Genomic DNA, 24,502 nt, shown 5'->3' with positions numbered 1-24,502 from the left:
TTTGTAGGGACAGGGTCTCACTTTGTTGCCCTGGCTGGTCTCAAACTCTTGGCTTCAAATGATCCTCCCACATTGCCTTCCCAAAACGTTGGGATTACACCGTGCCCGGCCCCTGTTGTATTACTTTTAATAGTTATTGGTAACACTTGTTAATTCGATGCCTGCAGTACAATTAATATTAGCAATACACCAGGATCTGCCTGATGGAAGATGTCAAGGTCCTTTTCTGTCATGGCCATCCCCTGCAGCCTTGGCAACACTTTTCTCAGAGTACCAGAGGTGCATCTGGGTCTTTGTGGATATATTATAGCAGCCTTTTAATGTATTCCAGTGAGTTTGCATAAATTCTGTAGCTAAGTTCCACGCTGTTCCTATACTCCACACTCCAGGCCTATATTTTACATCCTGTGGCAGCTACACATTGAGCAGTACACTATTAAAGGAAAATGCATCTAACTTTCTAAAATGAAACTATCTCCTAACATACATTAAATACACATAGTGTCAAAAACCTTTTCCTCAGGACTGGGCGTGGTGGCTCACGCCTGTAATGCTAGCATTTCGGGAGGCCGAGGCGGGTGGATTGGCTGAGCTCAGGAGTTCAAGACCAGCCTGGGCAACACAGTGAAACCCTGTCTCTACTAAAATACAAAAAAATTAGCCGGGCTTGGCGGTGTGTGCCTGTAATCCCAGCTACTTGGGAGGCTAAGGCAGGAGAATCACTTGAACCCAGGAGGCGGAGGTTGCAGTGAGCCGAGATCATGCCACTGCACTCCAGCCTGAACAACAGAGCGAGATTCCATCTCAAAAAAAAAAAACAAAAAACAAAAAACCTTTTCCCTCAGCATTTGTGTGCATTTGAACATGAACATTAAAATGTTTGTATGGGTAAAAATTCAAGGTTCATGTATTTTTGTTGTTGTTGTGTTGTTTTGTTTTGTTTTTGAAATGGAGTCTCGCTCTGTTGCCCAGGCTGGAGTGCGGTGGCATGATCTCGGCTCACTGCAAGGTACAACTCGGCTCACTGCAAGGTACAACTCCACTTCCCGGGTTCAAGAGATTCTCCTGCCTCACCCTCCCGAGTAGCTGGAACTACAGGCGCCTGCCACCGCACCCTGCCAATTTTTGCATTTTTAGTAGAAATGGGGTTTCACCATGTTGCCCAGGCTGGTCTTGAACTCCTGACCTCAAGTGATTTACCGGCCTCAGCTTCCCAAAGTACTGGGATTACAGGCATAATCCACTGTGCCCGGCCTAGGTTCACGTATTTTTAAAATGTTAACCACAAATTATATGAGGTCAGAAATAAGGATCCCCAAATCCCTCAGACAATGGTAACTAAATAAGTCTGTTTTATTTGCTGTTCAGCATAGGGACTGTAGTTGATTTTTCCTCACTTATATTTTCTCTACTTTGGAAACACCAATAAGTTAAACTGTAAGTACCGATCTTATAGGAAAAGTAGTTTTTAGTCCTAAAGCAAAATATTAAAAATTATTGAATTGTATATTCTTTCCTCTTTCAAATTTCATAGCATAGAATCAATACATAAATCACAATGGTGATTGCTCTGCTTGTTCCACTTCTCAACTTGGCTGTGTCCTTTACTCAGCAAATATTTATGTATCCAAGATGCCTAAGGTACAGAAATAGGTTAGGTAATCAATCCATGCACTCTTTCCACTTCAGTTATTTTCTTTTAACGTTCAAACTTAAAACATTCTCTGAGGATTTTAAAATATATTTTGAGGCATCTCGTTTTTCAGTCTTGCAATTTGGTTCAACTCAAAAGCCAATTATCTGTTATCCAATTAACCCTCCTATCACTATCCTATAATTGGGTAAGTAATTTCTGCCTGAATTTGCAAGGGTTTGATTAGATGTCAGCCTGGATTTTGAGTATAAACATAATGCATATATGACTATCTCACTAGCAGAGCCATCTTTTCCAAGTTCTTTCTAGGATTCCACTTTATTCAGTGTTTAACAACTAATCTTTGAGTTAAAATTGAATTTTGAGGTAGAATTTTCAGAATTTCATAGTACTGGGACATATTCTGTGGCCTAAATCAGAAATAGACCTTAGCAACAACTGTTCTGTCACAGTCAGTTGACAGTCATACCTGTTATTGGTCCTTACATGAATTTAATTCTAAAAAGTATTTTCCAACTAAGATTGGATAGATTTCACCTGTACTACTTGACCCTTTCCTCACATTAACTCTTCACTTCCTGAAATGCATTCTACCCACAAAGGTAATGAGAGGTGCTTTCCTTAGGCTTGGCTCAGAGCAGATCACCCAAAGCTGATTGTCATAACACTTTTAGGGGTACAGTTACTAGAGCTAAGTACATTCACATTGTATAACCAATCCTCAGACCTTTTTTTTCTTGCAGAAACAGTAACTCTGTATCCATTAAATGATTCTCCATTTCCCAATTTCCATCAGCATGGCAACCATCATTCTATTTATTTCTGTGAGTTTGACTACTCTAGATACCTTATGTAAGTGGAATCATACAGTATTTGTCCTTTTGTGACTGGCTTATTTCACTTAGCCTATCTTCAAGTTTCATTCATGTTGTAGGATGTGTCAGAATTTCCTTCCTTTTTAAGACAGAATAATAGTTCTTTGTTTGTATATACCACATTTTGTTTATCCGTTCATCTGCTGGATATTTGGGTACCTTCAACCTTTTGGCTATTGTAACTAATGTTGTTATGAATATGGGTGTACAAAAGATTTCTTCAAGATCTTGTTTTCCCAGGCACAGAAAGACAAACATTGCATTATCTCACTTACGTGTGGAACCTAAAAAAGTGGAGCTTATAGAAGCAGAGAGTAGGATGGTGGTTGGCAGAAGTTAGGGGCGGCGGGGGGGTTACAGTATGGAGAAAGGGGAGATGTTAGTCAAAGGATACAAAGTTGTAGTTAAACAGAAGGATGAAGTTTTAGTGATCTATTGCATAGCATGGAGACTGTAGTTAATAATAATGCAATATGCACTTCAAAATTGCTAATCGAGTTCAATCATCTTCACCATAAAAAAGTGATAAGTAGGCAAGGTGAAGAATATGTTAATTAGCTCCATTTAATCATTTCACAATGTCTACATATATCAAAGCATCACATTGTACCCCATAAATATATAAAATTATTATTGGTCAATTGAAATAAAATTATAGATTAATTTTTGAAAAGACCCTGCTTTCAATGTTTTTGGATATATTCCCAGAAAAGGTATTGCTAGATCATATGGTAATTCTATTTTTAATTTTTTGAAGAACTGCCATACTGCTTTCTGTAGCAGCGACACTATTTTACATTCCTATCAACAGTGTGCAAGAGTTCCAATTTCTCCACATCCTCGCCAACGCTGTGATTTTCTGTTTCTTTGATAGCAGTCATCCTAATCGGTGTGAGGTGGGTGATATCTCATTGTAGTTTTGATTTGCATTTCCTTAACAATTAGTCATTTTGAGCATCTTTTCTTATGCTTGTTGCCCATTTGTATTTCTTCTTTGCAGAAACATCTATACAAATCCTTTGCCCATTATTAAATAGAAGGTTTGGTGTTTTCTGTTGTTGTTATTGTTGTTGTTACTATTTAGTTGTACGAGTTCTTTATATATTCTGGATGTTAACCTCTTATCTTGATATGTTGTTTGCAAATGTGTTCTCCCATTCCAGAGGTTGCTTTTTCATTCTGTGAGTTGTGTCTTTTGATGGACAGAAGTTTTCTAGTTTTTTATTTTTGCCCTCCAATAGATCCTTGTTAAAGTTTTTAATTTTGATGTAGTCAGTCCAATTTATTTATTTTTACTTTTGTTGCCTGTGCTTTTGGTGTCATATCCAAGAAATCATTGCCAAATCCTGTCATGAAATCTTTTTCCCCTCAGTTTTCTAAGACATCTATTGTTTTAGCTCTTACATTTAGGACTCATCCATTTTCAGTTAATCTTGTGTATATGGTGAAAGGTAAGAGTCTAACTTCATTCTTTTGTAGATATCCATTTTTCCCAACCCCATTTGTTGAAAAGACTGTCCTTTCCTTATTGAATGATCTTGCCTCCCTTGTTGAAAATCATTTGACCATATGTAAGAGAGTTTATTTCTGGGATTTCTGTTCTATTCCATTGGTCTATATATTTATCTTTATGCCAGTACCATAGTGCCGATTACTATAGCTGTGTAATATGTTTTGAAAACAGGGAGTTCTTCTTCTTCTTCTTCAAGATTGCTGGGTATTTGGAGTCCCTTGAGATTCCATATGAATTTTAGGATGGATTTTTCTATTTCTGCAAAAAATGCCATTGGGAGTTTATAGAGATTACATTAAATCTGTAGATCACTTGGAGTAGTATTGACATCTTAGCAATATTAAGTCTTCGTATCCATGAACACAGATTGTCTTTTCATTTATTTGTGTCTTCTTAATTTTTTTTTTTTTTTTTTGAGACAGAGTCTTGCACTATCACCCGGGCTGGAGTGCAGTGGCGTGATCTCGGCTCACTGCAACCTCTGCATCCTGGGTTCAAGCAATTCTGCCTCAGCCTCCTGAGTAGCTGGGATTACAGGCACCCGCCACCACGCCCAGCTAATTTCTTTGTATTTTTAGTAGAGATGGGGTTTCACTATGTTGGCCAGGCTGGTCTCAAACTCCTGACCTCGTGATCTGCCCGCCTCGGCCTGCCAAAGTGCTGGGATTACAAGCGTGAGCCACCACGCCTGGCCTCTTAATTTCTTTTAGCAACATTTTGTAGTTTTCAGTGTATGAGTCTTTCACCTCCTGGGTTAAGTTTATTCCCAAGTATTTTATTTTATCTTATTATTTATTTATGTATTTTGAAACAGTCTTACTCTGTCACCCAGGCTGGAGTGCAGTGGCTCAATCTCGGCTCACTGCAAACCTCCACCTCCCAGGTTCAAGCGATTCTCCTGCCTCAGCCCCCCAAGTAGCTGGGATTACAGGTGCTTGCCACCTACACACGGCTAATTTTCGTATTTTTAGTGGAGACAGGATTTCGCCCTGTTGGCCAAGCTGGTCTCAAACTCCTGACCTCAGGTGATCCGCCCACCTCGGCCTCCCAAAGTGCTGGGTTTACAGGCGTGAGCCACCATGCCCAGCCTCCAAGTGTTTTATTCTTTTCGATGCTATTGCAAATAGAATTGTTTGCTTTCATCTCTTTTTTTTTTTTTTTGAGACACAGTCTCACTCTGTCTCCCAGGCGGGAGTGCAGCGGCACAATCTCAGCTCACTGCAACCTCCACCTCCCAGGTTCAAGAGATTCTCCTGCCTCAGCCTTGCGAGTAGCTGGGACTACGACACATGCCACCATGCCTGGCTAATTTTTGCATTTTTAGTAGAGACAGGGTTTCACTATGTTGGCCAGGCTGGTCTTGAACTCCTGACCTCATGTGATCCACCCACGTTGGCCTCCCAAAGTGCTGGGATTATAGGCGTGAGCCACCGTGCTGGCTTTTGCTTTCACTTCATTTCATTTTCAGATTGTTCATTGCTAGTGTGTAGAAACACAACTGATTTTTGTGTGTCAATTTTATTTCTTGCAACTTTGCTGATTTGGGTTATTTGTTCTAACAGTTTTTTTGTGTGTGGAATTTAAGTCCCTCCTGATGCCTGTCACATCTGGCCAGGAGACTCTTCTCGTCCTGGCTACTTCCTTCTGTCACTTTCCCCGTGGCTTCTTATGCTGCAGTCGTCACTAAGAGTATCAGGAGAGAGTTGCTTTGCTGTAATACAATTACTGCCACCAGCAAGACTTTCTGGGTTGGCATTTACATTGAAAAATGGACCAGTATTTTTAGGATGTGTCTGGTAGTTGGTACCCAAAGGCTGGACCTTTCCTTACACTGTCCCTACAATCATTACATTTCACCAACATGGAGGTGATTTGGTGTGAGTGGCCTAGAAACCAGAAACTTGAACAACTTAGGAATTTCTTTGGAGCAACATGAGGCAGACGCTCCTTCCTTGAACAGCATCCTGGTGCCCTTTCTGAAGAAGTAGTCTGGACTGATTCTGCTATGATTACTGGGATGTCAACCCCATCATTTGCTGCATTCGAATCCCTGACCTATATGACCAGCTGCACAAGGCAGCTTCATGGAGATGGGCCTCTGGGAGCCTAAGCCACTTGTTTTGGACTCAAAAAGCATTTGAGACTGGGCGTGGTGGCTCACACATGAAATCCCAGCACTGTGGGAGGCCTGGGCGGGCGGATCACCTGAGGTCAGGAGTTTGAGACCAGCATGGCCAACATGGTGAAACCCTGTCTCTACTAAAAAATACAAAAATTAGCTGGGCATGGTGGCGTGCACCTATAATCCAGCTACTCAGGAGGCTGAGGCAGGAGAATCACTTGAACCTGGGAGGAGGAGATTGCAGTGAGCCGAGATCGTGCCATTGCTCTCCAGCCTGGGTGACAGAGCAAGACTCAGTGTCAAAAAAAAAAAAAAAAAAAGCATTTGATAGAAGATCAAGAAGTATACATCAGTTGTCAACAGGAAAATGCAGTTATACCATTCAACCATATGACATTCCAACTATGTCTCAACTCTGCGCTGATGCTGCCTTCTAATACTTTCCACTCCAGGAAGGTTGAGCGTCCATGTTTGATATTCCCATCTTTCTAGGATACTACCCACCACTCATGGGATACTTTTATTCAGACATTTCTGACTTGCCTCTTGTAGCGTCCGCTTTTTATCCAAATGATAGAATTTGATCTAGAGGAAACTGAATTATCTGGGCTACATCCCATCATCATCTCTCTTTGGAGGCAATCAATGATCAGCCATCAGAATGTTCAGATCTGTGGGTTTGCGGGGCTACTCTTAGGGGTCCAGCATGTACTTCTCTTTGGCCGGGTCTCTTAAGAAACTTATCCCACCATTTCTGAGTCACCTGAGGCTCATGACCACTGTGATCCAGCTTATCCTCCTGTCAAACACAATCAAGGTCCCTGTAAAGTGGCAAAGAGGATACCAGGATTTAAGGTGATACCTGGGAAACAGGAGCCTAGAGCCCACCCCATGGTAGATACTCATTTCCATTCCAAACTCTGTACATCCCAGTAGTCCAGATCCATAGGGTCAGTGCCCTGACAGGGAAATGGAAAAAAAAAAGTTTTTTAGTTGGAGTCTCACTCTGTCACCCAGGCTGGAGTGCAGTGGTACAATCTCGGCTCACTGTAACCTCCGCCTCCTAGGTCCAAGCCATTTTCCCACCTCAGTCTCCTGAATAGCTGGGATTATAGGCATGTGCCACCATGCCTGGCTATTTTTATATTTTTAGTAGAGATGGGGTTTTACCATGTTGGCCAGGCTGGTCTCAAACCCCCGACCTCAAGTGATCAGCCCACCTTGGCCTCCCAAAGCACTGGGATTATAGGCGAGAGCCACTGCGCCCTGCTGAAAATTCTTAACTTGTGAGATTCTCACTGGAAAAGAGGATCGGAAAATTTCACCATCAGCAGAAAAAGCAACAAGAGGCAGAGCAGATGAAGGATCAGATCACCACTGTCAGTACAAACCTCTTTTCTGTCTTATGGGCTCTATCTCAGCCTGTGATGTCTCTCTTCCTACACAAGGCTACCTGGATTCTGGTCCATGTGGTATGATATCTTATTGGGGTGCCATCACCATTTTTCAGACCCTGCCCAATGACACAGCTCCACTACAAATTAGGGCATTGTGAAGCCCCCCTTGGGACTATGGAGGCCCTAGACTCTTCTCCAGCCTCTCCCAGGCCTTCTGCAGCCCAGAATAACTTAGAACAATGGCATGGTCTTTCAGGGTTTGATTCTCTGGCCAAATGAGCCCATTCTCCAATGTCAAGGCAAAGCCATCAGATTGGTTGAGAGACTCATGAAAGACCTTTCCTGTCTTCTCAGGCTCCTGAACAGGATGATCTCAGATCCCCCCTCATACAACAGCTGGAACTCTGTTCTCTATCTTCTAGGTCAGTAATTTCAAAGGGCTTTCCTTGGAGCCCCTCTAGGGAGTATTAGGGGAGGATCAAGCAAGATGAACTCCACCCCTCCTTTTCTGGTTTCAGTCACAGCAGTTCTATTTTTCTCTTACATTTTGAGCTTCATCCTAATATTTATGTTAGAACAATGTATTCCACTGATTTTTCAAAAGGTTGGGAAACCAGTGATCTGTTCCAAGGGCACTATTCTGTGGCTGACACCCCCAGAAGCAAAGTACACCCACCGGGTTGTACTCTCACCACAGAAGGTCACTGGTGAGACCTTCTTTCCTCCATCAGAATTCCAGCCACAAGTCCATTATCCATCCCCTTCCCAAGGATCATCGGGTGGTACCTCTCTGGACAGACGGCAGAATTTTGCTAAAACACATTCTGCCTGCCCCTTATGAACTGCAGCCCCTGCCCTCCACACAGACATAGCATCGTCAGACAGACAGACACTTCAGGATCCCCAAGGCAGCCTAGGCCAAACCCCACACCACCCGGGTGACATATGGACACACACATAGTCTTGTTGGAGATTTCTCCCCTGCTAACTTCGTTCAGTTTTGAACAGTCTGTTCTTCCTTCGCTGTCACCCAGGCTTCAGTCTATGACCCCCTACTAGCCTTGTTTTCCCTGCACTCAGAATCCAAGGACCCCCATCTGCCTAGCCAAGCTGGTCAAGGAGTAGAACCATTTAGGATGGGTTTTCCTGCACTCCAAGATCTTGAAGATGAAGCCTGAAACCAGTTTCCTACCCACTCCTTCTCTCCCAACTTGTATTGTCCCCTACATGGTCAAGCCCCATCCCAAATTCAGAGATTTACCTTGGTGCAGAGAAGAGCCAGACTTCAACAGCAGGCTGGACCCCTCTACCCCACGCTCCCAGAGAGTGTTCCTGAGGCCTAACTTGCTGGGTGTGCAGCAAAACCCTAGTTTCCAGCCCCAGCTCTCCAGCTTTCTTCGAGGGACACAGGCCCAGCTTGCAGCCCCTTTCCTGCATTTCTGCCACTCCCATAGAAAGGGTGGACACAGGGAGGAATCAGACTGGTTCTCTGGTGGCAATCCAGGTCTATAGGCAGAACTTGTTCTCTCATAGCATGAACATTTTGGGAGGCATCAGGGCAAGAGGACAGGGGAATCAGAGGGAAGGATACAGACAGGGCACTAGAAGCTTGCTGAAGGGACAGGGTGGTGGAGGTGGGAGTTAAGGAAAGGGGTCAGGGGTTCAGCAACTGTAGTAGGAAAAATGCTAATGTTGGAGGCTCAGGAAACCAAGGTCCTGCTCTCTGTAGGCCTTTGGGAGGGGCATCCAGGTTGGATGTGGTGCAGAGGGTAAGGATTCATCATGCCAGTGCTCAGTGCCTAAAGATGAGGCAGTAGGATGACAGGACTGTTTTCTGTGCTGTTTCTAAATCCAGAACCCTCCTTGATATTAGCAGGAAGGGGCATTGATTCTAGCCAGCACTATCAGGCTGACCAACAAGGATGTACTTCTCTTCTCTGGACCCAGTCTGAATAGAAAGGCTTTCTCTGAGCACCCCCTTCCTTAATACTACAGAAATGGTCCAAAACAGCGTTTCCCAACCTCTAAGAACAGAAAGGTCAAACATGTAAAACAATGCATATAGGGCTCTACCCAGCCAGAGATATCAAGACTGCATTACTCCCCACAAGAGCAGCCCTGAGCCTCTCTGGGTTTCCCCAGGACCCAGGTTTTCCTGATGGAAAGCTGAGCTGAGCTCCCTTCTCCAGATCCCTTCCCCAGATCCTGCCCCTCAATGAAAACCAACCCTGGAAGCCCAGGGCCTTCTCACTCCCTCTGCTTCCCAGAGTGAGACTGGTGAGCTGCCTTCCTAAGTTCCTCAGGCTACTCTCGGGGGTCTAGGAAGACTTGGGGTCCCCAGGTCATTCCTGGCTTTGTCCCCAGAGGACCGAAAGCTGTTTGTGGGGATGCTGGGCAAGCAGCAGGGTGAGGAGGACGTCAGACGCCTGTTCCAGCCCTTTGGCCACATCGAGGAGTGCACGGTCCTGCGGAGTCCTGACGGCACCAGTAAAGGTGACCTGAGCTGACCCCGGGATTTCCTGGTGACCCTTCCTCACTCTGGGCCACATAACTCTTTGGCCCCTGTGGCCTGAGCCACCCGCTCCCTCTGTCCTGCCCCAGGCTGTGCCTTTGTGAAGTTCGGGAGTCAAGGGGAAGCTCAGGCGGCCATCCAGGGTCTGCACGGCAGCCGGACCATGGCGGTGAGGGCGGGTTCCCTGGGCTGAGGGTGAGGCCAGTGGGGTGGGGACGGGCTTCTCCCCGAGTGTGCTCGGTGCCCCACAAAAGGACCTGATGGGAAAGGCGCTCGGCCCCGGGCCGGGGCCAGGGTCAGGACCGGTCACCACGGCCTCCCCTGCCCTGCCCAGGGCGCCTCGTCCAGCCTCGTGGTCAAGCTGGCGGACACCGACCGGGAGCGCGCGCTGCGGCGGATGCAGCAGATGGCCGGCCACCTGGGCGCCTTCCACCCCGCGCCACTGCCGCTAGGGGCCTGCGGCGCCTACACCACGGCGGTAGGTACCGGGCACCTGCGTGCGAGGGCGCGCAGGTGGGTGGGCCAGGCCTGGGGCTGAGAGCACGGGCAGCTGCCTGCCCCTTGGCCCTCCACTCTCGCCCATCTTTCCTCTCAAAGATCCTGCAGCACCAGGCGGCCCTGCTGGCGGCGGCACAGGGCCCAGGCCTAGGCCCGGTGGCGGCAGTGGCGGCCCAGATGCAACACGTGGCGGCCTTTAGCCTGGTAGCTGCGCCTCTGTTGCCCGCGGCAGGTACGGCCCCCAGGGACTGGGGCGCGCCTGGTAGGGGCCGGGCGGGGCGGGGTGGCGGCCTGACTCTCAGACCTCTTCCGCCATCAGCAGCCAACTCCCCGCCTGGCAGCGGCCCTGGCACCCTCCCAGGTCTTCCGGCGCCCATCGGGGTCAATGGATTCGGCCCTCTGACCCCCCAGACCAATGGCCAGCCGGGCTCCGACACGCTCTACAATAACGGGCTCTCCCCTTACCCAGGTGGGCCCCCCGCTCCGCCCAAATCCCCCCGAAATGGAGTGGGGAGCGGGGGGTGGGGGGTTAGGGCCTGGCTTCCCTGGGAAGAGATCCCCCTCCTTCCCTGCTGTCTCTCACAGCCGCCGTCCACCTCCCACACTCCCTGAGCTTCTCACCCACTCTGCTCGCCCGCTTGCCTTCACTGTGGGCCTTGCGCCCCTCTCTCCCCAGCCCAGAGCCCCGGCGTGGCTGACCCCCTGCAGCAGGCCTACGCTGGGATGCACCACTACGCAGGTTTCACTTGGCGCTACGCGGCCTGGGGGAGGTTGAAGGGCCCTAGAAAGAAATAGGGAGAGTTGTGGGGGATTTAGGCTCTGTTCCAAGGAGTTGATCCTCCCATCCCCTCCTACCCCTAGAACGACCTCTCTTGGGGTGAGGGTTATGGTGGACTGGGCTGAATTGGTCAAAAGCGGCCAGGCAGTTGGGGCCCTGCATGGGGAAGGGCTCCTGGGGATCACTGTCCACTCCCACCTCTGTCTCCAGCAGCCTATCCGTCGGCCTATGCCCCAGTGAGCACAGCTTTTCCCCAGCAGCCTTCAGCCCTGCCCCAGCAGCAGAGAGAAGGTGAGGGACTGGGGGCTGGACAGCAGAACCTGGTGGGGCTGGACTCAGGGTCCTTCCCCTGAACCAGCCTGCTACTGTTCCTCCAGGCCCTGAAGGCTGTAACCTCTTCATCTATCACCTGCCTCAGGAGTTTGGTGATGCGGAACTCATACAGACATTCCTGCCCTTTGGAGCCGTTGTCTCTGCTAAAGTCTTTGTGGATCGAGCCACCAACCAGAGCAAGTGTTTTGGTGAGCTGAGAACCTACCCCTAGGCCTCTCCCACCTCTGACTATAAAGGATTTCCTACAGACCCTACGATTGCCCTTCCATAATGCAGTGATTTCCTGAGATTGAATGTATGGCACAAAACGGGGTCACAAACCAGTGATGGGCCTAAGTTTAGGCCAACAACAAGCCTTGGCCGGGCATGGTGGCTCACGCCTGTAATCCTAGCACTTTGGGAGGCCAGGGCAGGTGAATCACTTGAGGTCAGGAGTTTGGGACTAGCCTGGCCAACATGGCGAAATCCCGTCTCCACTAAAAATACAAAAATTAGCTGGGCGTGGTGATGGGTGCCTGTAATCCCAGCTACTCAGGAGGCTGAGGCAGGAGAATTTCTTGAATCCGAGAGGGAGAGTTTGCAGTGAACTGTGATGGCACCACTGCACACTCCAGCCTGGGCCCCAGAGCAAGACTCCATCTCAAAAAAAAAAAAAAAGAACGAGCTTTATTTCAGGTTTACCTGGGATGATCAGGTGTCCACCAGGAATGTGGCCAGCTAGGTCAGAGCTTTGGAGTCTGGCCAGGGCAGGAGGAGTCTGGTTCTGAGACCAAAGATCCCCTCCAACTCCAACTATGGTTCTGAGGACCAGAATGGGAGCTGTGGAGGGAGACAGCCAACCCATGCCAGGAAAAACACAGAAACATCCAAATCAACACACTGACCCTGCACACACACTCAGAGTTGCTTCCTATCCTTCCAAGAATCACACCTTTAGGAATCTCAGGCCATCTGCCTATGACTCTGTATCCACACAAACAGTGGAGGGGTATGTGTTTGATGGAACTGGCCTGAGGGGGCTGGAAGAGGAGGGGGCTGGTCAGAGAGAAAGGAGGCCCTGCTAGGCAGAGTCCCCAGCTAATCTCTTTGCCCACACCCTCCAGGGTTTGTTAGTTTTGACAATCCAGCTAGTGCCCAGACTGCTATTCAGGCGATGAATGGCTTTCAAATTGGCATGAAGAGGCTCAAGGTCCAGCTAAAGCGGCCCAAGGATGCCAACCGGCCTTACTGACCTGCTTTCACTGACCAGCCACAGAAAGGTGAGTCCCTGATGGACCCCAGGTAGATGAGGCCTGAGTGATGAGGCCCTCCCAGCTTTGATGGTCCTCCTTTTGGGACCTTGGAGGCACCCACCTCTGAGAAAGTCTGGGATAGAGAGAAGAGCCAGGAGCTAGGAGGAATCCTCAGATGGAGACTTTGCTTTTCCTTCAATCCAAGGAGATCAATTGGACAACATTCCTGCCCCGCAGTCTAGGAGAGACAATCAGAGTCTTTCTGCCTGGAGAAGCAGTTCTACTCCAGAGACAGCCAATGAGAGTAGAGAACCTGTATGCGGGGAGGGTCCAGGAGACTGGAAAATGAGACTAGAAAAGTAGCTTTGGGCCAGTTTTCAAGGGTCTTCAGGCCATGAGTTTGGACTTTATCCTGAAGATGAGAACTAACTGTTGAGGAGCTTAAGCAGAGAAAGGACTAGAAGTAAGGGCTGAGATAGTGGCAGTGAACATGGAGATGGAGGAAGAGAAGCAAACATGCTTCAGAGGTAGAATCTGCAGGGCCTGGTGGGTGATGGGGAGAAAGATGGGCCAAGTTCTCCTACATTTTTGGCAAGGTCATGGGTCCATAGGATGCTGCCTGCAACTTTTAGAGATTTTCTGTCTCAGAAGGCCCACATGGCCCTGCCTCACTTTGAGCTACCCCAGGAACCTTCTAGAGGGGATGTGGGGTTGGGGTCTTTTGCTCAGGACTCAAGTCTGGCTTCAGTGGACGGGGCTGCTGCCTGGGTCCTGCTGCAGCCCTGCTCCTCAGGAAGAGAGGTCCAGCCACTCACCTGAGACGTCACTCATGGGGGCAAGCTGCTCTTCTGGTCTTGCCCTCCAAGGTGATTCTTGCCTTTTCCCCCCTATCTCTCCTTATCAATTAATACACAACAACAGAAACAGAAGAGTGAGAAGAAAGGAGAGGAAAAGCACAGAAACGCTTGAGCAGCCCTTCCCGAAGGAGCAGCTGTGGACGGAGGTGGATCGGACCCAAGGCTGGTGCCTGGGGCTAAGGCCACTCTAAGGATTGTTTTTATCAAGTGGGTTGTTCTGTGCCTGCAGCATAGAGCGCAGGCTGGCAGAGCAAATAGGGCTGGTGAGGAGTGACTGTCCAGGGGAACCAGCAGAGGGCGTTGGGGGTGCCAAGGGCTTCTCCGCAAGGGAAGCCCAGATTTACTTCTTTCAAAATCATATCATTCCTTAGAGTTTAGGGACCAAAGGACTATTGCTTTTTTAAGAATATATATATCTATATAAATTAAAACAAAGAAACAAACAAACAAAAAACAAGACAAACAACTACAAAAAAAGACAGTATAGAGTCTCATAAAAGCTGCCTTTAACTATCCCTAGGAGACAGGGTGAAGGAGACCCTTGACAGCCCCAGCCTAGGCAGATGGGGGCTGTGGAAAGATTGTTCTGTGTCTCATTCCCTCTTAAGCCACTCCCCCACCCTGCCCTTTTAAAAATAATTAAGGATTTGAGGTCTAGGCTCACATGCAGGTAATGAGAACGTTATGGAAGCAGTGAACCCACAATCCACAATCCCCAAACTCAGAGTGCATCCCAGAAGAGGCCCCAGGCAGAGCTCAGGTTGGCCCTGGCCTTTGCCATCCCGGGAGGCCCCCTAGCCAGCAAGAGTGGGACTGCCTTTCCTGTGGAACCACTGCTTCCCCAGGCGGGAAGAAAGAGGGAGTTCTGGCCACCTGAGCCTTTCCCTTGCCAATCCAGGTAGACAGAGGCCCTGCCTTTGGCTGAGCTGAGACACCTCCTGTTTCCCTTCCCCTTGAACCAGTCCCAGTGTCCCCTTGCTCCAGGCTACCTTCTGTCTCTTAGTCTAAGTTTGCCCACCTGTAAAGTAGATTCAGGATATCTGTAGAGGGCTGTGACAACAGACTTGGAAGGTTTGCTACTGTATATACTGCCATTGAGAAGGGGAAATTTTTCAATATGTAGAAGCTTCAGAATTAGAGGTCCCTCTTTACCCCAGACCTGGGAGGGAAGTAGATGTTTTGCCAAAATACTTCTTCATTCCTTTAAAAACTACATCTTTCCTATGCAAGAGTGTCTCACATGTGCTTAACCGAGGTGCTTCTAGTTGGTGAGCAGTGTTGAGCTTAGAAGTGGTGTGTGCTCTGTCTGTCTGTCTTTGTCTGTCTGTTGTATACAGTGGGTGCCATATAAAGCTGATCAATGGTGGTGCTTCCTGCCTGCTTCTGTGAGATGGGCAAAAGATTCAGCTTAGAACACCATGACTCACCTTGCCTTGGTCAGCCTTTCCTGGGCCTGTAGGGCCTTGCACATATTTTTCCCAGGAGGATTTCCCCTCCACCCCACAGGCATGGATCAGCTTAGTCCGAGGCCCCAGCTGTGTGGGGTCCCTCTAATCCCCAGATGTTGCTGAGGCTGAAGGCCTCTGATCTGATAACATGTCAGATAGTAAAAGATGTGGGGGTGGGGGTGGAGGGCTCCTCCTTCATAACAGTTTCTAAGAAAACTTGTTCCCACCTGTTCTTCTGTCTTCGACTCATTTTTGGAGGGAATGGGAATGAAACATAGATCTGGCAGTAATATTACCAGGTAAGGTGTGATGGACATCCACAAATATTTTCCAACCGAGGGAAGAACCAGAGGGTGTATGTGCACCAGCACAATGCTGACACCTAGAGTGACCACGCTAGACACAAATAGAGACACACAATACCCGCACCCTCAAACTAATATTCACATGGAAGCAGAGAGTCCCCTCAGGCTAGGTGCTAAGCACTGTGCTACGTGTCGGGGCTCAGGTATGTTCAAAGTACTCAGAGTTAAGGGGAAAGAGAGACAAATAATCCAGTTACAATGGAGGGCCATAGAAGTTCTGTGCTAGCAAGAATGAGAGTACCTAGTTCAGACTTTATTGGTGGGGGAGGTCTGTGAAATACTTTCTGAAGGAGATTAAGAAGGGGAAAAGTCTTCAAGGATGAACTGGGACATTTGGACAAAGCCATTTAGACAGCTGCATCATTTTGAAAAATTATCTTTATTACCAAGAAATAATAATAATTACCATTTATTCAGTACCTGTTATGTGGCAGATAATGGGCACAAGATAAGACCCTTTTCCCATTCCTAACTCTACCCTGAACCTTACCATTACCAAGTCATGTCAAGACACTTGAACCAAAATGACATTTAAAATATCTGGCTTCATACTTTAGAGTGTGGGCTAAGGACTGGCAGACTGTGTGATTCCAAAGCTTCAGGGGTTGACATGGTCTAGATCAGGGGTTGGCAAACTATGGCTTGTGGGCCAAATCTGGCCTGTGGCCTATTTTTGTATGAACTACCAAACTAATAATTTTTTTTACATTTTTGAAGGGTCGTCAAAACAAAACAAGAAAGTGAAACAGAGACCATATATGGCCCACACAGCCTAAAATATCTATCTTGTCCTTTAAACAAAAAGTTTGCTGACCCCTGGTAAGATCATGGAAGACTTATATAATATCTGATAAGCTTGAACAATATGGTGTTTGTGTCTCTCTGTGTGCATGTATTAGTCTGGACCTTTTCAGTTGCAAGTGTCAAAAACCCAACTCAAACATGTTTAGGCCAATTGGAAATTAATTGGTTTACATAACTGATAAATCAAAGCATGTATCTGCCTTGAAGCATGGCTGGATCTAGGGGTTCAAAGGATGATGTCTCCATCTCTTGGCTCTGCTTCCTTCCATATGTTGGCCTCATTAGTTCTAGTTCTAAAATCCCAGGGAGGACTTTGGCCAGCTTTGGACACATGCCCACCACTAGGATAGAAGAGTAGGCCACCATAATTGACAACTTCATCAGGACTGTGTGGAAGGGGAGAAATGGGTCCCTAAGGAAGAGATGATGGGCAGATAAATGAAATGCATCCATTATATCCCACCCTTTATTGCATCCACCTATACTTTTCTTGACAAACATACAATTTCAAAAATGTGCCTGCCTGACAATGCAATAATCATAGACCCAACAAAAACCACATTCACCTATTTCCCAAGGGGAGATAAAACAGAACCACATCCAGTTGCTTTATTAAGTCCTCAGTCCAGGGTCCCTTGGTGATGGGCAATTCTTGCTCAGGTCTGGATATGACTTCTTAAGATTTTGCCATCTATAGGTAAAAGATAAACTTAGCTACCCCATACTTGCCCTATAACCAATGTGAAATAAGGAGAAAAAGAAGATCACCATTTGTTTTAAAGAGATGGGGCCTTGCTAATGTTGTCCAGGCTGGACCTGAACTGCTGGGCTCAAGCAATTCTCCTGCCTCAGCCTCCTGAGAAGCTGGGAATACAAATACACACCACTGAATAATTTTTAATTCTTTTTTTTAAAATTAAGATGGGGTCTTGCTATGTTGCCCAGGCTAGATTTGAACTCCTAGGCTCAAGTGATCCTCTCACCTCAGCCTCCTGACTAGCTGGGACTACAGGTGCATGTCACTGCATCTCACTATAACAGTTATTTAAAAACCTTCCATTTGGAATAGGGAGAAGAGAATACAATGGTCACTAATCTACAGCATATAACACATCCTTCTGGACAGTGGAGTGAATTTCTTGGCCAACAAAACCTATTGTTTTTGGTCCTTTCCACTGGGACATATCTCCTTTGTCCATTGTTGTTTATGGACATCCCTGAGAGGATGGACCTTTGGAACTGAAGCATCCCACTTCCCTTTTGACATGGTTTTGAGTTATTTATTGAGACAGTCTTCCTCTGTTGCCCAGGCTGGAGTGCAGTGGCGTGATCTCAGCTCACTACAACCTCTGCCTCCTGGGTTCAAGTGATTCTCATGCCTCAGCCTCCTGAGTAGCTGGGATTACAGATGCCCACCACCACACCTGGCTAATTTTTATATTTTTAGTAGAGACAGGATTTCGCCATGTTGGTCGGGCTGGTCTTGAACTCCTGGCCTCAAGTGGTACATCTCCCTTGACCTCCCAAAGTGCTGGGATTACAGGTGTGAGCCACCGTGCCCAGCCAGTTTTGGGTTTAAAGATTGACGTAGAGATTAAGCATTCCCAGATATTAGTTTGTCAGTTGTGAGGATTCTCTGATTCGTGGGCTTTCTTTGAGCTGGTAACCATCATGAGGAATCCTTGATAATGTCCTGCTCCATGAGTTTCAATCCTAGCTCATGTGATTTCTTCGTCTTAGCAAGAGGTCACTTTAGCCATTCCCCTACCTCTCAGCTTTGTGGCTTCCATAATGGTCTGTCTATGGTGGTAAGTCAACCTTAATCTGCTCACTACCCCCAAAGAGAGATTACTCATTCAACACTTGGCTGACTCATGCTCCAGTGACCTTGGTCTTGACCAGATAGTCAAAATCCCTGAGCAGTACTGGCTGCTAGGCCTCAAGCCCCAAGGAGATGCATAGGACAGGATGGAAGCAACCAGTCAAGCACTCTTGGACCAGCAACCTGCAGCTTGCTCTACTCCTCCAACTCTGGCCATGGCCCATTATTACATTGAGGCCACATAATCGAAAGACTCCTCAGGGGAGTCTCTCAGTTGACACTGAATTTTGGGGGCCCTCTTACAACCTCTAGAACTTGGGGGCTCTGGGCAGAGTCTTCAGCCTCCAGCAGATCCCCTAGAATGAATTTCTCTCGCTGGATGCAATCTGGGTGTCTTGGATGTAGGGAGAAAAGTCCTCTGGTCTGAGATAGGACTGGTGACCTCTGACCTTGAAGCAGCTCTGGTTCTGCTATGTCCTCTGACCAGACCTGGGGGCTCACCCCGGCCTCAGTGGAGCGGAACATGCATGTAATACCTTCCAAAAGAGGGTGCTATGATGTGGAGATCACAGAATCTCACTTGATCCTTTCCAGCTTGGGCTGTAATCTTTGAGCAGCCACTGTCCTGATTGCACTTGCCTCCATCATGACATAGCCAAACCCAGCAGGGACTCACAGGCTGTTTCTGGCCTCTGAGCCTCATTCATGGCCAGTATATTTGCACAATTATGTTACACAGCCCTGTATTATTTGGAAGAAACTGCATGAGTTCAGGGAGCTAAGAGGCAATGTGGGCCATTCAGCTGCCCTTCCAGCCTGCAGCCCGAGCCAGCTGGGATCTGCAAAGAGGTGGCCAAGTCTGTGCCAAGTACAAACTAAGAAGGGGCAGAGGGCCACTCTTTGTCTCCCTAGCCCCAACTCCAGACACAGCTATTATGGCAACCTCTGCCCTCTAGAAGCCTGGGCTGACCAAAGCCTTTAGCTGGCCATCTGTAGAGGGGACTTTGAACTTCCTGACTCTGGCCTCCTGCCCTCTAGTTACCTAAAAGCACAGAAACTCAGAAGGCAGAACAGGCCACAAGCCTGGGTCTGGCTTTTCCCAAGGGATATCTTAGGTGACCAGCAAAAAATGCAAGAGAGTAAAAAGAAAGCCTGTGGAATGAGCCTCAGCCTCCTGGGGAGTAGTCCCGAGATGGCCTGACCCAGTGACCTGACACTGGATTCCCGAGAGGAAGCCAGCAGTCTGGGCTGGATTCCCTGCATTTGAGTGGGAAAACTCAGCTGTGTCCTCAGGACCTTTATGTTAGATGGGGACTTAATGTAGAGATGGGGGCTTTGATTTTATCTCCATATCTTAACCCAAGTCTCTAGAAAGCAGACTCTGAGGCAAGTGCTGACATTTTGCAGGGAGGTGGAAGTCCAGGATGGTGAAAGGGAGAAGAGACGAAGGCAATGCAAGATGACACAGTACTGTGCCGGCCGCCACTTCATATGAGCTATTAGGAGAGAGCACGTCCCTTGTCAGGCTTGTTTGCCAAGCACATGGTGTTTGAAAGGAGAAATGGCACCTTGGAGCAGTTCACCAAGGGGAGATATGAGAGGGAATTAATGCTTCTGTTCCACTCTCTTCTCCTGTTTTCTGTTGGCCAAGATTCCACCCCACAAGGAGCTAACTCCCCTGCACTTCTCAGTTGCATCATTTGCTCCCTGGATGGCTGTTGGGAAGTCAGCTCCCATGGTCTGCTGTATGGCATTTCTACTATAGACATGGAAGTAGAAGGGCTACTTAGCACAGGCAGGGTGCCAACTAAGAGAGAGAAAGAAGGAGGTGGATAGGGAATCCAAGAAAGTGCATGAAGTTCGTGCCCAAGACATCCAATTCTCTCCCACAGGATTCACAGCCAAAGTCCCCAGGCACCAGAACCCCCAACACTGTCTGAATTCCAAGCCAAATACATCTTACTTAATTTGGGGGGGTGAAAAGGGAAGCATTCAGGTATAGCTTGGAGGATCAGGATTCTCCCCTTTTTCTCTGGAACTTCCCAGACCCTAAACTCACTCCAATATCTCCTACTGGATTTTCTACCTCTAGGCCTTTGTTCTTATTCACTTTAGTTTGGGGGAAAGGATTTGGCCTTTATAGTCTACATGATGCATGATTATCTGACCTTTAGCACCCTGGATTGCTGGTCAAAAGCAGAAAAGGCAGCCGGGCGAGCTGGCTCATGCCTATAATCCCATCAGTTTGGGAGGCCAAGGCGGGCAGATCACCTGAGGTCAGGAGTTCCAGACCAGCCTGACCAACATAGTGAAAGCCCGTCTCTAGTAAAAATACAAAAATTAGCCAGGCGTGGTGGTGTGTGCCTGTAATCCCAGCTACTCAGGAGGCTGAGGCAGGAGAATCGCTTGAACCCGGGAGGTGGAGGTTGCAGTGAGCCAAGATTGCGCCATTGCACTCCAGCCTCCAGCCTGGGTGACAGAGGGAGACTCTGTCTCAAAAAAAAAAAAAAAAAAAAAAAATGCAGAAAAGTCAACTCTAAACAAAGCTGTATACTGTTCTGATTCTGCCAGCATGGAGGAAAGTCAAACTGGAGGACCTTATTGAAAATCTCAAGAAGAGGTCAACATACTCCAACATCCAAACTTTTTTTTTTCCAGTGCATCCCGGAAATCTCCACTTTGATGGATACATGACTTGAATCTCAAGATAAAATAGATGATCATTTAACCAGCTGGTTTGATGCCAAATAGCAGGGGTTTCCAGTTCCCCAGCCAAGTGGGGATCTCCACTGCCTCAACTTCACTTCAGTGCCATCAATTCCATACCTCATTCCATTTCTGTATTAGGTCTGATTTAGTAGCAAGTTATAGGAACCAAGACAAACCAGCTTAAGCAAGATGAGAACTGAGAAATGCGGTGGTATTACTGACCTCAGGCAAGGCTCATCTCAGGGGCTCAAACAATGTCATCAGGTCTCTCTCATTCCATTTCTCAGAGCTCTGCTTCTCTTTATGCCTTGGCCCCATTCTCTGCCCTGTGGCAGGGAGAGCTGGGTGCCAGCAGCTTCAATCTCATATCCTCTTAGCACATTAACCTCAAAAGCAAGAGAGCTTTGAGCAGAAGATTATGATTGGCTTTGCTTAGGTCACAAACCCACACCTGAACTAATCACTTTGGTCAGGATGATGGAGTCCTTTGCCTGGCCTGATGGGTCATGCATCCATTTGTGTGGGGTAGAAGGGGGCAGGAGGTAGCATTGTGATTGTCAGCTCCACTAAGTACTAATACTTACAAAGTATAAAAGTATGCAGCCGGGCTCGGTGGCTCATGCCTGTAATCCCAGCACTTTGGGAGGTTGAGGCAGGTGGATCACCTGAGGTTGGGAGTTCTAGACCAGCCTGACCAACATGGAGAAACTCTGTCTCTAATAAAAATACAAAGTTAGCTGGGCATGGTGTCACATGCCTGTAATGCCCAGCTACTTGGGAGGCTGAGGCAGGAGAATCACCTGAACCCAGGAGGCGGAGGATGCAGTGAGCCGAGATCGAGCCATTGCACTCCAGCCTGGGCAGCAAGAGCGAAACTCCATCTCAAACAAAAACAAAGTATGTCCTGCATGGCCTATAAGAATGTATAATCTGGCCAGGCTGGAGTGTAGGATGCATGTGAGGGGCTGGTGAGAGTCAAATAGGGTTATATCTATAGAAAGGGTGTATTTATCCTGAGAGTAGTAGAGAGACATTGAAGGGTTTTATTTTTATCTTATTTTATTTTTTGAGATGGAGTCTTGCTCTTTCACCCAGGCTGGAGTGCAATGGTGAGATCTCAGCTCACTGCAACCTCCACCTCCCAGGTTCAAGTGGTTCTCCTGCCTTAGCCTCCTGAGTAGCTGGGATTACAGGTGTCTGCCACCATGCCCGGCTAATTTTTGTATTTTTAGTAGAGACGGGGTTTCACCATGTTGGCCAGGCTGGTCTCGAAGCCTGACCTCAAGTGATCCACCCGCCTTGGCCTCCCAAAGTGTTAGGATTACAAGCATGAGCCACCGGGCCCAGCCTATTGAAGGGTTTTAATAGAGGAGTGACATGATCAGATTTGAGTTTTAGAAAGATCCCCTAAGCAGCTAAGTGGAGAATAGATTGCAGGAGTAGATACTGGATAAGGAGTCTATTAGGAGGCGAATGCGATAGTTCTGGTAGGGAGGAATAGGAATATAAAGGAGGGATTGATTTAAGATGTATTAATTTGCTCGCACTTGTAATCCTAGCACTTTGGGAGGTCGAGGTGGGAGGATAACTTTAGGCCAGGAGTTTGAGACCAGCCTGGGCCACATATTGAGACCCTGTCTACTACTCCCCAGGAGGCTGAGGCTCATTCCACAGGCTTTTTAGTTTCTTGCATTTTCTGCTCAGCACCTAAGATATCCCTTGGGAAAAGCCAGACCCAGGCGTGTGGCCTGTTCTGCCTTCTGAGTCTCTGTGCTTTTAGGCAGCTAGAGGGCAGGAGGCCAGAGTTTGGAAAGAAAGAAAAAGAAGAAGAAGATGTATTAAGATGTAAAATTTAGAGTTTATGAGGTAAAATTGGTTCCATTTAAATAAGGATGGGAGAAGTCTAAGATGCTTTCTTCTCAGGGTTCAGTCTGAATAAGTCATAGGTGAGATTTACTAAGTTAGGAACATGAAAGAAATACAGTGAGAAGATGTTTGCCTATGTGACATCCAAGTGGAGTTGTCCAAAAGACAACTTGACCAAAGTCAACTTGAAACTCAAGAAGTACAGGATGGAAGCCAGGCACGGTGGCTCACGCCCGTAATCCCAGCACTTTGGGAGGCCGAGGTGGGTGGATCACAAGGTCAAGAGATTGAGACCATCCTGGCCAACGTGGTGAAACCCCGTCTCTACTAAAAATACAAAAATTAGCCAGGCGTGGTGGCGTGCATCTGTAGTCTCAGCTACTCAGGAGGCTGAGGCAGGAGAATCGCTTGAACCTGGGAGGCAGAGGTTGCAGTGAGCCAAGATCACGCCACCACACTCCAGCCTGGCAACAGAGCGAGACTCCGTCAAAAAAAAAAAAAAAAAAAGAAGAAGAAGTACAGGATGGAAATATAGATTTGGGAGTTCCAGTCTATAACTGTGTGTCACTCAGGTGGATTTAAACGAGACTTTTGTTGAAAGGGCACTAGGTGGGTCACGGGATTGCCAGGCAAAAGACCCAAGCTTGGAAAATAGGCAGGAACAACGAGAGGCCAGTCCACCACAGCACAGGCCAAATTCAGATGCCAGAACCAGCTCCACAAGACCACTGCTGCTGTCATCATTATTGGACATGGGATGTCACCACTACCAGTACCCACACCATGAAAGTCCCTGGGCATGGGGTAAAACTGACCCTGCTCTCCTGTCACCATTGCCACTGGCATGAATTCTGTATGATTCTATTTCTCTGAGTCACTCCAGAAACTACATTTCTGGAAGATGCTTGGCCAGGCCAAGGTCACATGCCTCTGTCTTAGCTAGAGAGCTGGGAAAGCAAAGATTCAACCTTTTTAGTGTCTGTCATGAAAGATAGGCTCTGCTTACTTCTAAAACTTGTAACATAAGAAGGAGATTCTGTTTCTGGGCAACCCCAAATTATCAAGATCTCCTTCAAGTGGCCATGGAGGCCACGGGGAAGAGTAATAGGAGAAATGGGCGTGGGCTGAACTGCTTTTCTACTTAAGCAGGGAATGAAGGAAAGGGAGTATAATAAGGATACTGTGAAGGAGTCATATGAGGTGTAGCAAGAAACTGGAAGAGTGTAGCCCATAAGAGCCAACAGAGGAAAGGGTTGCAGGGGCAGGATGATCAACAATGCCAAATGACACCATGCAGTCAATTGCAGGGGCAAGATGATTGACAATGCCAAATGACACTGTGTGGTCATATAAATGAAGCCTGAAAATTCCCAATGGATTTGTCCATTTGTAAGTCATGTGTCACTTTGGTGAAAGTATTTTCAGTAGAAATTTTGGGGAGAGGTCAGATGACACCAGATTTAAGGAACAACTGAAGACAAGAAAGTGGAGAGGGAGAGTATAGGCTACTCCTAGAAGTTTGGTTAAAGGCAAGAAAAATCAGTAGCATGGCATATAGGATTCAAATTGGATTTTCTTTTTAAGGTTGGGCTAGTTGATCAAGCTTATATACTGAGATCAACGAGTAGGGGAGAGGAAAAAGTTGAATATAAATGAAAGAGAGAGGTAAGGAGCAAATTTCCCAAGGAGGCAAAAAGGAATGAAATACAGATCATAG

General features: G+C 47.3%; 1 protein-coding gene across 15 annotated transcripts in view; it reads left to right on the top strand.

Annotated features, from left to right (window-relative positions):
* The window catches only part of CELF6 (CUGBP Elav-like family member 6), a 91,749-nt gene extending 76,298 nt beyond the window's left edge, over nt 1–15,451 (top strand). For 4 of the 15 annotated variants that reach the window (XM_063795242.1, XM_063795251.1, XM_063795250.1 and 1 more), the window contains 10 exons: nt 9,926–10,054; nt 10,163–10,242; nt 10,408–10,551; nt 10,671–10,803; nt 10,891–11,040; nt 11,248–11,310; nt 11,560–11,640; nt 11,727–11,870; nt 12,786–12,941; nt 13,836–15,451. In XM_063795242.1, coding sequence (XP_063651312.1) covers nt 9,926–10,054; nt 10,163–10,242; nt 10,408–10,551; nt 10,671–10,803; nt 10,891–11,040; nt 11,248–11,310; nt 11,560–11,640; nt 11,727–11,870; nt 12,786–12,913 — 1,052 coding nt within the window. In that variant the 3' untranslated portion in view covers nt 12,914–12,941; nt 13,836–15,451. The remainder of the gene's footprint in view (nt 1–9,925; nt 10,055–10,162; nt 10,243–10,407; nt 10,552–10,670; nt 10,804–10,890; nt 11,041–11,247; nt 11,311–11,559; nt 11,641–11,726; nt 11,871–12,785; nt 12,942–13,835) is intronic. The other 11 variants (XM_063795243.1, XM_016927148.3, XM_063795244.1 and 8 more) reach the window with 7 other exon arrangements.
* The last annotated feature ends 9,051 nt before the right edge of the window (nt 15,452–24,502 follow it).

Source organism: Pan troglodytes, chromosome 16 (assembly GCF_028858775.2).
Source record: "Pan troglodytes isolate AG18354 chromosome 16, NHGRI_mPanTro3-v2.0_pri, whole genome shotgun sequence".
Lineage (NCBI taxonomy): Eukaryota > Metazoa > Chordata > Mammalia > Primates > Hominidae > Pan > Pan troglodytes.
Note: the sequence above shows the minus strand (reverse complement) of the source record. Positions and strands in the feature narration are given on the sequence as shown.